Source organism: Semicossyphus pulcher, unplaced genomic scaffold (assembly GCF_022749685.1).
Source record: "Semicossyphus pulcher isolate SPU_LCO1_2020_fin unplaced genomic scaffold, fSemPul1.0.p SCAF_8, whole genome shotgun sequence".
NCBI lineage: Eukaryota > Metazoa > Chordata > Actinopteri > Labriformes > Labridae > Semicossyphus > Semicossyphus pulcher.
The window spans coordinates 31,110,716-31,125,066 of record NW_027211759.1 but is presented as its reverse complement, the minus strand read 5'-3'; the positions used below and the strand labels follow the sequence as shown (position 1 = coordinate 31,125,066).

The 14,351-nt window shown below is 43.2% G+C and overlaps 1 protein-coding gene across 1 annotated transcript in view; it reads left to right on the top strand.

The window, feature by feature from the left end:
* znf423 (zinc finger protein 423) overlaps nt 1–11,144 on the top strand; it is a 151,574-nt gene extending 140,430 nt beyond the window's left edge. The window contains exon 21 of the mRNA XM_069686525.1: nt 10,731–11,144. Within this exon, the coding sequence (XP_069542626.1) occupies nt 10,731–10,760 (30 nt within the window). The 3' untranslated portion in view covers nt 10,761–11,144. The remainder of the gene's footprint in view (nt 1–10,730) is intronic.
* Nucleotides 11,145–14,351: the final 3,207 nt, after the last annotated feature.

Here is a 14,351-nt window from a genome sequence, read left to right as displayed (position 1 = left end):
TGTGGGGGTTCATCTGCATTTGTTTGTGTGTCGATTCCCTCCGATGAATCTCCCTCCTTTTCCCGCGTCCCCGAGGTGTTGAATATTTGAGTTTTACGTTGATACAACCACAAAGACGAGCGAGGATCTGTTCCCTCATAGACATGATAAAAATAACATGTAATGCACACACCAAGGATGCATGAATGAAGAGATGGACTGACTAACAGATGAGGAACTGGCAGGTGTAGAAACAGATATGCAGAGAGGGCTGGACAAACAACAGCTAGACAGGCAGGCAGACACCTGCAGTATAACAAATGGCAAGCTAAGAGCAATTTCATTTTACATTTAACACAGTTGGACCACTTTCAATCATCAGAGCCATGTTATTATTTGTATGCAGCCAGTATGGGATATATCCTCAGCAGGAAGTGTATGTTGCCCATACCTGTAACTTGGAACACATTAACAGCTATTCCCTCAGAGCTAAATTGATGAATAGAATCTTTATTTTGTTAATGCAGAGCAGAGAATAGCTTGGCAGACTCGGTGCCTGCGGTTGGGATCAGGGCAGACTGTGTGTGTGAAACAAGCTGTGTTTAGTAGTCTGTCTGTGAATAATGTTGTCTTTGTCTGAAGAGCCTCACTGTCTCCCTCTAACTGAATTATGGAAAGGTGTGGATGTGGCTGAACTGGCAATAGGGTTTATCCATGTGTGTGTGTGTGTGTGTGTGTGTGTGTGTGTGTGTGTATGTTCGTCATAGTCATAGTGTGTACTCTCTGATCCATGTATCCTTTGGCTCTGTGTGTGTGTGTTATGTGTGTGTATGTATGAATTTGATCCGTAGATCCCTGTGGCGTTCCAGGGGAGCGCACTCAGCTGCCCCAGCACTCACTGGGAGTCTCTGTGTTATTAGAATGGGGACCTGGGACACACAGACACACACACACACACACACACACACACACACACACACACACACACACACACACAAACATACTCTTGCCTCCCTTAATCCCAGGACTTGAAGGTATTTGCAGCAGGGGAAAGAGAGACAGAAACAAAAAGAGATTCAAAACAAAAGAGAGACAGACAAGCAAGCCAGCCTGTCTTACCTCACACAACAACTCCTACCATAGCACCAAGCTAACACTGTCTACAGTATTAATAGAAGGACCTACTCATTTTACAGAGCATTGTGTTAAAAATCTCATTATGGAAGTAATTGTAGAATGAGTCAGAATAAAAACATTAAAACAATTAGAGGCAATGCAGCAAAAATAAATCATCAGATATGTGGAAAGACGTAAAAGCTAATACCGCCATTGCATGAAACTGTCCTCAGTCTGATTTTATTCCCTCCGACCACCTAAGGAAAAATTGCATACAGATTGTGTCTGTGGCTGTTAGCACTGCTGGGAGTTTTGCAGTGTTCATTGTTCCACACTGTGAATGCAAAGCACATTCTGTTCATGTTGGATTTGAATAGAAGAAAGAAAATCACAATGTGGGTCCAGTTAATCATCTGGAAATATTACATTAAAATGCGTGTGTACACCTGTGTGTGTTTGCATTTGTGCTTTGAGTAACTCACCACCAGAAAACAGTAAAAAGACGTGCACAGTGGGTCCTAGTGAGGGAGGAGACGGAGAGAAAAATGAGTCAAAAGTTACTTGTTGCTTTGATGTAAGGTGGAGGAACAAAACCGCAGATGCAGAGAGACAAAGACAGACGGAGAGAGATAAAGAGGGAGACACAGATAAACAGAATTAGGGACAGATACAAAGGAATTACACAATGTGAGCCAGCACCTGGAGGGTTTCTAACAGCTTGGACCATGTTCCTGTCATTTGGTTTGTGTGTGTGAGCGTGTGTGACAGGTGAACACAGGCAATGTGTCACAGAACAGGACAGACTCTGCGTGGCACAATGTTCTATCAGCCCTGCCAAAAAACACGGCACACACAAACACACTACATCTCATCTAATCAACAACTGACGAACACAAGTCATTCATTCGTGTGGCACGTTCAAGTAATTTAAAGCAGTGTCTGTCGGCCAACTGAGTGTCTAATCAGTCTCTCTATCACAAGCATGATAGTGTAAGAGAATTCTTATCCTGGAGCTCTGTTCCCTTCTGACTGTGTGTTATGTTTGAATCATGCCTATAGAAAAAGTATTTTCCCGTTTTGAAACAGAATTGAAGAATTATGTTTTTCAGCAGTACTTGGTATTGTTTGCCACAGACTTTCCTTTTGCATGTACATTTTCAGTGGTTTCAACATTTTTGACCAGTTTTTAAACGACCAGTGTGTAGGATTTAGTGGCATCTGGCACTAGGTGGAAGATCGCAACAAATTGAAAGTCAAAGAATATATGGTGGCGGCACATATCAAAATTAGAAAGGCCCTATACAAAGCCAGTGTATGTTGCTGTTCTGGGCTACTGTAGAAACATGGCGATGAAGAGGTGAGCCTGTAAGAGACCTGCTTCCTCTGTTGGAATAAAGGTTTCATTCTCAAGCAATGCAGCGATTCTTATTTTCAGGTAATGATAAACTAATAAAACATTCTTATGAAGATTATATTCCATTTTTGCAAATAGATCCCCCTAAAGCATACACATTGCTTCTTATGAATACAGTTATGTATAGCACTTGTTTAGGGCTGCAACTATTATTTGAAATATGAAATGATAATTGAATGATCTGCTCAAAATATCTCAATCAATAATATTCTATAAAAGAAAACACTGAAAAAATAGACGTATTCAAAGAGTTTTTATTTCTGACCAGTAATCTAAAAGAGTGGATCTCTACTGGTCTACTGAGGAAAATCAAGAGTTACAACCGTAACAAAGGGAGCCAAATGTCCTGTAATTACCATATTTTGCCATTAGGTGGCGCCCAAGGGAACAAATATAAAATCTTCAACTTTTTCAGTTTAATGACAAATTGCGACCCAAATTTCCCTCCACTAAATTGTATTTCATGAAAAACAGTGAGGTTTGGACCTGAGACAGAACAAAACATCACAGTATGTCAACATCACAAAACACAACGGTATAATGGTCAACCAAAATCATCAGGTGGCAGTGCCCCCTGCAGCCGATCTGTTCCAGATTAGCAGAGTGGAGGATGAACGGCGAGATAAGATGTAGTTTAAACAATTACTACAGTCATTGAAGTTCCCATTCCTGTGAACGTTTACTTCAGACCAACACAAGAAGCTGTTCTGCTGTTAAACACACCGGCGTGCGGGATCCTTGCTGTTTTTTTGGGTAATTTAAGTGTGTGTGTGTGTTTTGGTTAGCGGAAGTGGCTATGGTGGGTCCACCTGACGATCTCTACTGCACAATTGGCTCCAAATGTTGTCACCATCGCAAGAGCATTCGAAGCCAAAATAGCTCCTGTGACGGGCGCCGTCCTGGAGGCTATTTTGGCTTGACGCGTCATCCAGTACAGTCATTGGGCTCATCAAGTTTCAAGAATATAAGTGTCTTTATGAATGTCAATCTTTAGCTGGGATTACCCAATCAGTGGATACATACTGTGTTGGAGTACGAATAAACTACACTCCAACTGCACACACAACATAAATCATATGAAACGTGCCCTTTAAAATAAAAACGCAGCAAAAAGTTTTTACCACCACTTTTCCTGTGGAAATGCAGACAACTGTGGGCCACAGGAACCATTTAGTTCCTTGAAAAAAGGTTCCTGGAACTAAAAGTCCCTGGTACTTTTGGTCGAAAAAGCATCTTATGCTGCACTTTTATTTTGAAGGACATAGGTTTCCTATGATGTGCGTGTCTCAGTTCCAAACTGCAACATTGTTCATTAAATATATTTGAGAGGTTGAACAATTTCAGAAATTTGGGTTGCGATTTGTCATGAAGAAGGTGGTGGTGGGTCCTGAGGCGAGACCAGCTGAGAACCGGTAATGGTTTAAAGTAAGGATTCACTGAACATTTTGAACATCAATTTTCATTGATTTACCAACCCATTTTAAATGGCATCCTAATGATAAAAGCGAATCACAAACACTGCTTAGTGCATACCCATGCACACAGACAAACGGTGTCTCTCTTTTCCCCCCACTCTTCTTTCTGTTCCTCCCCTTTCATTCCTCCCCCTCTTCATATATCAACCTCACTGATTCTTTCTCTTCCTTCACTCATCCATCTTTACATCCGTTGGTCTCTCTGTTTGTATTTCTGCTTTTCTGCCAGTTTAGGGTGCGTGGTAATCAAAAAAAGCAGGCCCCCTAGGGACTCATGGGGATTGGGCGTGTGCAGTAATATGACAGTGACACGGAAAGCCGGCACGCTCTGCTGAGTTGTAAGCTCATGTGTGTGTTTGATGGATCATGTCTGCACATTTATTTGTTCATGTCTAACCTTTAAACACATTTTTCATTTACTTTATGTCTGCCTGCCATTTTGCGTTACGCAGTGGTATGTGTTAGTATTTGTGATTGTATGCGTGTGTGTGTGTGTGTGTGTGTGTGTATTCCTGTTTTCTTACACACATGGTATACATTCCTGTCTGTATTTTTACAAGTGTGTTTTTGGAGGCTTGTGTACGTGTTTGTCTGTCGTCACCCACGTCTGCGGGCTCCGGTCCTCATCTGGCACTCAGCTTCACAGTCTACCAGGACCACATTCTCAGCCCTGAGAGCACTGCACTGTGTGTGTTGCGTGTGTTTGTGTGTGTGTGTGTGTGTGTGTGTGAGGGAGAGAAAGTGGGCGAGATCATTTTTTTGTCAACATACCCACATCTTTCTCTTTTACGGTGTGACTCAAACGTGTCATGTGGTGTTCAGGAATGATCGGTTATTTGTGCTGCAGGTGAGGTCACTTCCTATTTTGTGTAACAGCTTCCAGCAGGGAGCTCTCACCTACGCTGTGAATCTGGTGTCGATCCAGGCGTGTTTGCCTTTGACGTGTGTGCGTCTTTGTGTGTGTATGTGCCCTTCATGCTGTGAGTGTATTCTGGGTTGTGTTTACTGGTCCAAACCTGGCTGTTTGGGCCAGTAGCAACAGGAGAGGGGAAGTCCCCTGTGAGAAAGAAAGGGAGGGATCACGCCAAACAGGACATGCTCAGAGAGGTCACCCTGGGTGGGGAAAGGCAAGGAGAAACGTGGGGGTCATTGTGAATCAGCTAGAAAAGGGAAGTTTTGGATTGATAAATTAACTGCAATTAAGAGAGCTAATTTCTACATGAGGAAGAGAGACAGAGGGTTGATGGGTAGAGACGGAGACAAAGACAAATGTAGGAGTGGTGGGGTGCAGGGAATACGTGTCGGCGGGATGTTAAGGGCAGGGGTGCGTTTATTTTCGATCTGCTCCCGAGGCAGCATCCTGTCCTGGACGGGCGGGGCTAAAGACAAGCCAGGGAGCAGAGGAAGAGGGCTAAGACAGCCCATCTGCTAGTCCCAGACACACACATGCATACACACAGACAGAGACACACACACACACACACACACACACACACACAAAGAGAGAGACATAGACTTGCTCACTCTGTTGGAAGAGTGTCAACTCTGAGCTATAAATACTCTGAACCCAAAGAAGACCACAAGGCGGCTAAGGTGATTTTTCATTTGGTGTTAAAAACAGCAATCGAGATGGGGCACATGTACACTCACACACACACACTCAGACACACATAGCATTTGGACTGCATCCAATTATGCCCCAACACACACACACATTTGACACAAATTCACATACTGACAGACTCGGCTGACACATGTAGGTAGCAACACACACACACACACACACACACGCACACGCACGCGCACGCGCACTCACACACACACACACACACACACACACACACACACACACACACACACACACACACACAGAGCATTGTTCCAGCAGCAGTGTTTCCTCTTCCTGTTTCTGTTAGAGTCTTGGCACCAACATTTCAAGGTGTAGTTGTTGTCATTACACAGCATTGCAGAATTTGTGTGGTGTGTGTTTGTGTGTTCAAGTGACTGAGGGAAAGTTATTTTGCCATCCTACTGACTTGGCCCACAAACAAGGTCATCGCAGTGTGAGTCAGTGGAGAAGTCTGATTGTTCTAATTGTTATTTAACTCTGATCTGGTGTTTCAAGAAGGAAGTTTTGTTTCCCGTCCAGCTCCGTGCGGGCCAGATGACGCGTGCAAGCAGACACCTACATGTTTCTGCTACACAGCTGAAGCTTAACGCTGATCATATGCATGCTCATAGTCACACATGCATATTAAAAACGACAGCAGTGCTCCTCCAACCGTCTGAAACACAACCATCAGCATCATCACTACGCCGCAAATGCACACGCACACACTTATTGTGTAATGCAGATATGGATGGCAGAGAAGAGCAGGACAAGGCAGATTAGATTTTTCTATCTCTCAGTTTCCCGTGTCGTACCCGGCTCCCTTTTCCCATGAGACTGTGTGTGTGTGCGTGTGTGGAGGGGTCTCTATGTGTGCACTATTGTGTATTCTAGTCTTGAATTTTTTCTTGGCATTGTGTGTCTGTGCATGCATATGCTCTAAGCAGCGAGTGCAAGTGTGTGAATGCATATCCAGTGTGTGTGTGTGTGTGTGTGTGTGTGTGTGTGTTTCTGGCAGTTTTGTGCGTGGGTAATGCGACAGGGCCATATTTCCCCTGGGCTCAGGGCTCTGCAGGCTTTAGCCTCGCTCTCTCTAAGCAGTTTAGGAAAAACAATGACAGGCCTCTGTATTGACTGGTCTGGTCTGGTCTGGCCTGGCCTGGCTGTTCTCGCTTTAGCACACACACCCTCTGCTTTAAAAGAAGAGCAGAAAAAATGTCAAATAAAGTCAAAAACAGGGTTCATGATCAAACAGAATTGAGATGTTTTAAGACTCTCGGGAAGTCTTTTTTTTTAAACAAAACAAATGTATCGTCTGTTTTTATAGCATAATTTCACACCTCGTCACTAAGTCATGTCTAAATACTGGAGCACATGGCCTGTTTGAGCCAGTATTTCCACTCTTCTCTGTATAACACACACACAAATGCGCACACACGTATATTGATCAGAATTTAGTAAGAGGCACTCCCGCTGTTTTTTTACTCGCAGGGCAAATTCTTGCAAACGTGCTTCATCCGTTTCACATTAAAACACTTCCAAAAGGAGGAACATCATCTCTTGACTTTTACTGTGAAACATCTCCAGAGTTTATTAATGCAGCTTTGTTTGAGAATTAAACACGAAGGCCTAAAACCACAGTAAACACATTTTTTTCTGTAGAATATATCAATTACTCTGCTGTAAAGCAGATGTCACACTGACACATGTGTCCATGCACACACACACACACACACACACACACACACACACACACACACACACACACACACTTCTGATCGATCGCAGTTCTGCATAATCAATAACAAGCTTCCAACAACGTAGATGAAGAGAAGTAACTGGGAGGTGTCTGTGTGTGTTCCATATGAAGTGTGTAGCATGGCGGGCTGTCATCCCTCCGTCTGTTACATCCCTCTCTCTCATCTCTATCGCTCCCTCTCTCACCCCTCTCTCTCCCTCGCTCTCCCCTCTCCTCTCCTCTGGGCTATTTCCAGCGGTCCACTGCAGCGCTCCGGGCTCCTCCGGGGAGTGACCGCAGCCTCACTCCTTCCATCCCTCCCTCCTCTTCCTCTGTCCTTCCTTTCCATCCCTCGCTCCGTCTACAAATCAATACGGCAGCAGCAGGACCCAAAGAACCTGAGGGAAAACACACAGACACACTCTCCCTCTCTTCCTCTCTCTCCTCCCTCCCTACATCCCTTTTTCCTTCCTTTTAACTCAAAGCATTATATTTGCATTACACTTTCGAGAACAATGTTGCCAAAAAATTCTTGCGATCCTTCTACCACAGGGTCAGTTTTCTGTTTCTCTTTCTCTCTCTATTTACAGTTCTGATGCCTCATGTATGACCTCATTGTTAGAGGTCATACACAAGTCAAGAGCGTGATGACGAAAGCCAGACATGGATGTTCTCTCTCCCAGGAAACAGGATGCAGATCTTTCTATCTCCTCTCCTCTCCCTCTGTCTCACCCTCTCTCCTCTCTTTCACTCTGACTCCTGTCTTTCCTCTCCTCCCATCATTCCTCTCTCTCCTCTCCTCCTCTCTTGTGTTTAACCCGGTCCCATAAAGAGGAATGAGCCTGACCTCTTCTGGCAGTGAGGGGAATTGCAGCCGGTTAGATTACCGATGGAGCGGAGACGCTGAGGATGAGAGCAGCGATAGAGTGAGAGGAAGCAGACAGAAAGAGAGAAGGGGAGAGAGAGAGAGAGAGGAGGGTTTTCATTCATAATGGGGTCAGTGGCTCCCAATGAGATCTGCTTCCTCACTAGAGAGGCCTCCACACAAACACACACACACACATACAGACATAGACACTTATTTTTTACTGTCCTGGTCGTTATTCTTCTCATTTGCTCACTCAATTCTCAGAAACCCTTCTACTGGGTGAGTGAACGTGTGTGTGTGTGTGTGTGTGTGTGTGTGTGTGTGTGTGTGTGTGTGTGTGTGTGTGTGTGTGTGTGTGTAGCACATTAATACCCTTTGCTTTCCCCCGGACAGGCTAGCTTGGCCTCTAAAGCCGGGTGCCAGACACTCTCAAACACAGAATACACACTCTCCCTCTCAATCTCTCACTCTCTCTCAAACACACACACACTCACACACACACTTACACACCAAAGGGCTCAACAGAACATGCGCAGCAAGATAAGGGCCATAGAATAACAAATAAGTATTTATCAACCCCAAACCACGTATAATCCTTCACATTTCTGTCCCCATCCTCCCCTCCTCATCTCTCTGTTCTGTTCATCCCCCTATCCCCTCCTCTTTTTTCATTCTCCCATCCGCTGTTCTTTTTTGTCCCTTTTTTTCCCTCTTTCCGTAGTGGGGCCTATCAGCGAGAGAGAGAGCGATTAATCTGAAAAAGCTGCTTTTAGTGGTGATGAAGGGTGGGGTGGGGGCCGTGTGGGGGGGGCGTTGATTGGGAAGATCTCACTGGGAATTGTGTCTGTGTTGTGTGTGTGTCTGTAAGTGAGAGTGTGTATGCGTCAAGAAGCAGGGATGATGGGGAAAGATTTCATAGGGAATTTGTTTGTGTCTGTGTGTGTGTGTGTGTGTGTGTGTGTGTGTGTGTGTGTGTGTGAGAGAGAGAGGGAGAGACTGAGAGGGGGGAGCGAGGGGATGTTTCACAGGGAGAAAGCCGTGCAGTCTGGGGAAAATGAGGAGAGAGGAGGAGAAAAACAGCCAAGTTGAAATTTCTCTGATACACACACACACACACACACACGCACACACACACACACACACACACACACACACACTGGTAAATTCCCAGAGAAATCTTTCCAATCATCTCTCCATCTTCCACACACACATCCACAGACAGTATCCCCAAAGCTTTAGATGTGATGCTCGCTAAGTTCCAAACCAGCAAATCCAGATTATCATGAGTTCAGTCCCCCATTGCAGCTGATATGGAACATCCACAGAGGACTGATTGTGTATGTGTGTGTATATATGTGTGTGTGTGTGTATATATATGTGTGTGTGTGTGTATATATATGTGTGTGTGTGTGTGTGTGTGTGTGTGTGTGTGTGTGTGTGTGTGTGTGTGTGTGTGTGTGATTGTTGGTACTGAAAAAACAGGCATGTTTTTGCACATTTCTGTATATGACGTTCCCAACACTACTCCGGCCTGTTATCTTGTGTGTATGTGTGTATTTATCTTTCAGTAATAGTACACTTCGGTCCGTTGTCATGCGTGCCTGCCTCCATCACTGACGCATATAAAACCACCACTTAGTCTCAATTCCTTCACTCTGGTTCATACCTAGAGATCGCTGCAGCGTCTCCCTTTGTGCTCTCGCTGCTGCTGTGAATTTTAATTTTGAAAAAAGGTGTTTTTTGCATTGTGATTATGTATTGATGTGAAGTGTGCTGATGTCTTTGGAGAGATGTGAGTGTAGGCGTCTCCGAGGTATGGAGACGGTCTCTGTAAAATATTAATCACAATATCAAAAGACACCAGGGTTTCACAGATCTGAATAAACAAATCGAGGCGCTCAGTTCCCAAAGATAAGAAATAAAACAAAAACAGAACAAATACTATATGACCAAAACCAGGTTCTGATTGTGTTGGATGACTGCTGTAGGTGTATTTATGGATGTGCGACATACAGTCCCACATAATTGTTTTTTTACAATTTTAAATGTCTAACATAAGCAGTTATTTGTATGTGTTTAATGCACAGTAAACTTCAAAATGTTAAAATATCCCTCAAAATGAATGTTGTGTTTAATACATGAGTCTTATCATAAAGATAAACATCTTCTCATGTTCTTATCCTCCCTTTGAAAAGGTTTTTGTTAAAAAGGTATTGACTACAATCCCACAGTACTGTATCTGCGAGTTTCTGTTGAGTTGTCTTGTTTGCTCGTCCCGTTTTGTCTTCTCCTTCATCGTTTCTATTCTCTCTTCTTCGCTCTTGTTCTTCCTCGTCTTTCATCAGACTATGTATAAAGCGAGGAGGCCTTGCTGTCTGTACTGTGGGAGGCAGTTGTGTTTCTGTTCTCTTCTGTTCTTTTATTGGATGGGGGTGCAAGTGGAAAGCACTATGCTCACGTAGCCCATTATTTCTCTCATCATGTGTTCTCACTTTTTCTCTCTATCTCTGCCTCTCCCTCTCTCCCTGCAGAACCACACACTGAGTCAGCACGCGCAGTGAGACCGAGGCTCTGCAGGATCTCTCGGCTCAGCCGGGGCCCCCGACCCGGAGCCGGCAGGGGACTCCCATCTCCACATCACAGCCAATCAAAGTGTCATTTGCTACTCACATGTAAAACTCTAACGATCGCGCCACTGGGCGCGGCTATTAGGAGCAGCGGGGGAAAGGAATATTAATGGGATATGCTATTAAATAAAGAAAGGAAAAAGTGGGTGAGAGAAACGGTAAGAGCTAGATGAAGGAAAGAGAGGAGTGAAAAAAGGTATTGTACGTGCAGTATTTTTTATTGTCCCTGCCAACCCCCCCTCACCAGCTTCTTCCCCCAACCCTTCTCCCTTCCCCTCCTCCCACCCATTGCTCCCCAGGTCAGGCATTTTATTTTTTTTAACAAATAGAAAAGAAAAAAAAGCAAGAAAACACCCTTTGTTTTAGGATTTTTTAATAGATTGTAGAAAAAGCTTCACTTTCTCGTCCCCTCAGTTGCTTCCTGTATTTAACTTCATAGGTGCCAATTTCTTTGACTTTTCTTTGCCATATGCGCTTATTTTCTTTTTCATTTTTGTACCTTTTCTTTCTCGCCGTAAGTAGGTACTTGTGCTGTGTTGTGATCGTTTGTTTTGCCAGTCGTAATATTCCTGAGTTTCTTCCTCCCAACTCTCCTTTTTATGATTATTGTTATATATTTTTTTCCTTTTTGTAATTACTATGAAAAAAGACATCAAACAAAATAAAGTGCAGAAAACCATACAGATGTTTCTTTTTTGGATTGGGTTTTCCAGTCTCTATGGGGCCTATAACGGTTATTGTAAAAATGAATATCATCGATTTCAGTGCGTCTGGTCAATGACTGCTTTTTAAATGTGAATTAACCAGATTGCAATAATCTAGTACAGACAAAAAAAGATAAAACAAATAAATAAATGACAAATAAAGAATTTCTGTGTGATGTGCATTTATTCACAAGAGATGGATCTGTGAGCTGCATGCATACTCATGTGTCATCAATCTTTAATAACTTTAGTAAAAACTAAATGAGGATGTGTCAGAGCTACATGTGATGGTCAAAAACAAGGTTCTTTTAAACAGCACAGTTGATGCACAAAGGCAGAACTTTACATAATGTGTTGAATACTTAATATTTTCTTCTTTTGTGGTTCCCATCATGGATTTTAAGACCCCTCTCTGGGGTCAAAAGGTCAGTAATTGAATGGGAAAGGAGAAGAAAAACATTTCATGTCTTGAAAGATGCTCCAGATGCTCTTTTTTCTTTCTTCTACTTTTCTCTAATATTCGTCTTTTCTTCAGACTGAAAATGACCTTATCTTAATAACATTCTGAGTTAAAACTCCTCACTGCATATTCCAGCACATTAGAGGCCTTTATATCCCCCAGTTTTAATGTCACTGCAGTGTGAAGGCTTCTTTACATCCCCAGTGTAAAGTGCCTGCAAACAATACCATGAATAAGACCAACACACACCTGCATCCTTATTTTGCAGAGTGTCCACAAAGTCAAACTCGGCCCACAATTCTAACTCCATCAGCTGACGGCAACAAGTCACAAGCCAGCCGACATCAGCTGATTGTTCAGGTGTTTCCCTTCCAAGAACCCATCAGCAAATCTCATACAAGGTGCCTTATTTAAACTGCTTTGTCCTTCCTGTCCTTTCTTCTGCCTTAGCAAGCCGCTTTGCCACTTTGCAACATTTCTGGTCTCAGCATTGCTGCTGCTCTTCCTGCTTTACACTTTTCCTGTCATGCATGTGAAAGGGCAGGGGTTGCACAACAGAGCTATACCCCGAAGTATAACTGTCTTTGACTTGAGTGGTCCTGACTGTACATGAAGTCATTCACCTATGAGAGTTATTAAACTTGAGTCCAAGACAAAAAAAGGAGAGAGTGATAAAATCAGATCACAGTAACAGGTCAGCATGTAACTGTCAACTTAAAGGGCACACGTTCTGCAGAGGTGTATCCAAGGAACAAAGAGTTCACACACTGCTGTATGGCCACAGCTAGTAGCATCACACAGTCCTGGCCCTCAACAATCATTGGCAAATCTTTCCTTCTACATTGCAACAAAACAGAGGACAGACTGTGTGTTACGAGCCCAGGGACCGTGCTGTCAGCTGGTCCAGTACTTTCATAGCAGTGGGCTTCTTTCACAAGGTAACTGTGGGATTGATCATCACTTTGCCACAATCATCTCCTAAGGAACCTGCCGATGGACAGGGACACACGCTGCTTGTTGGTGTGAGTGTGTCCTTACGTTCACTCATGGAGTAAGTAAGGAGCAGTTATAATTTCGCATGAGCCAGAAATCAAGCTTCAGAAAAGCTTGAAATGGAAATTAAGATTTTCAATGTTAACAGATTTATGTTTATAAAAACCTCTTCCACAGGTCTACAGGTTTGTAATGATTACTAAATATCATTTAGTAATTTAAAAAATATTTAATTTGAAGAGGATAGTCAAGGATCATCTGTTTACCAGAGCTAAGTTTAAATAATAACAGCAGTCAATGTAACATTGCTAAAAAGGTAAAAAAGAAAAGCTTAGTCTGAGCACAGCCTTGTTACACCACTGTTGAAGCAAATTCCACTTACACACCTTTACACATGATGGAAATGACACCTGTTGTAGGTAAGTTGAGTGAGTAATGAAACACAGGTTGTTAAAACTAAAACAATGAGACACAGAGGCGTATAGCTGCACAAAGCTGCAAAGCTAAGGGTCACATCTCAGATGGACGGAACCTTTTTCATTTATACTTTTTGCAATAAGAGTCCTTGGCAAAATTGCTCTGTGACGTCCAGGCTTATTCTGGCATTGTGGTGCTTTGATCTAAATGCATCCATATGCTAACATGCTCATAATGACAAAGCTAGCATGTTAAGCAGGTGTCATGTTTTCCATGATCACCAACTTAGCTTTGTTTGTCAGCATGCTGCAATAAGCTTTTTTATCACTAACACAAAGTACAGCTGAGGCTGATGGAAATGTCCTGTTTCAGTAACAGGCCACCGTGTTTTGTCAAGAACAAAAGTACACAACATTTTGAAATTTTGACCTTGAAAAGTTTATTGGGTCACCAAAGTTACCCTTTGTTGTCCTCATGGGGGTGCAAGAAGAAGTGATGATCTGATAAGATTTGTCTGAGATGCATGAATTTCAGTATCAGCTCCCTCTGTGTCTCATACAGACGCATCAGGTATTCTACACACCGGGCTTTCAACTAAGTCCACAGTAAACGTATCTGTGGTAATGTTAGACACTGGGAGCAACTGCTCTGTAGTGCATGGGAAGCACGTGACTGTATGATGCCATGGTGGATGCTTTGTTTTAAACCGGGGGCCTTCACCAAGGACCACACTCTTCATGCCTTTTATTTTTAACCAAACCATGGTATTTTCAAAGACCTAACTAAGTTTTTTGCATTTTTATCTAACCAAACTGTTATTATTTGACAATGTGTTCCCCCTGTAAGATATGTTTTCTGACTGAAAAGGGAAGAAAATCAGACCCTTAAGCTGAAGGCCTACATTGTGCGTCTGTGGTTTCACAGGATAAGTGAAACATTGACTGGACGGTG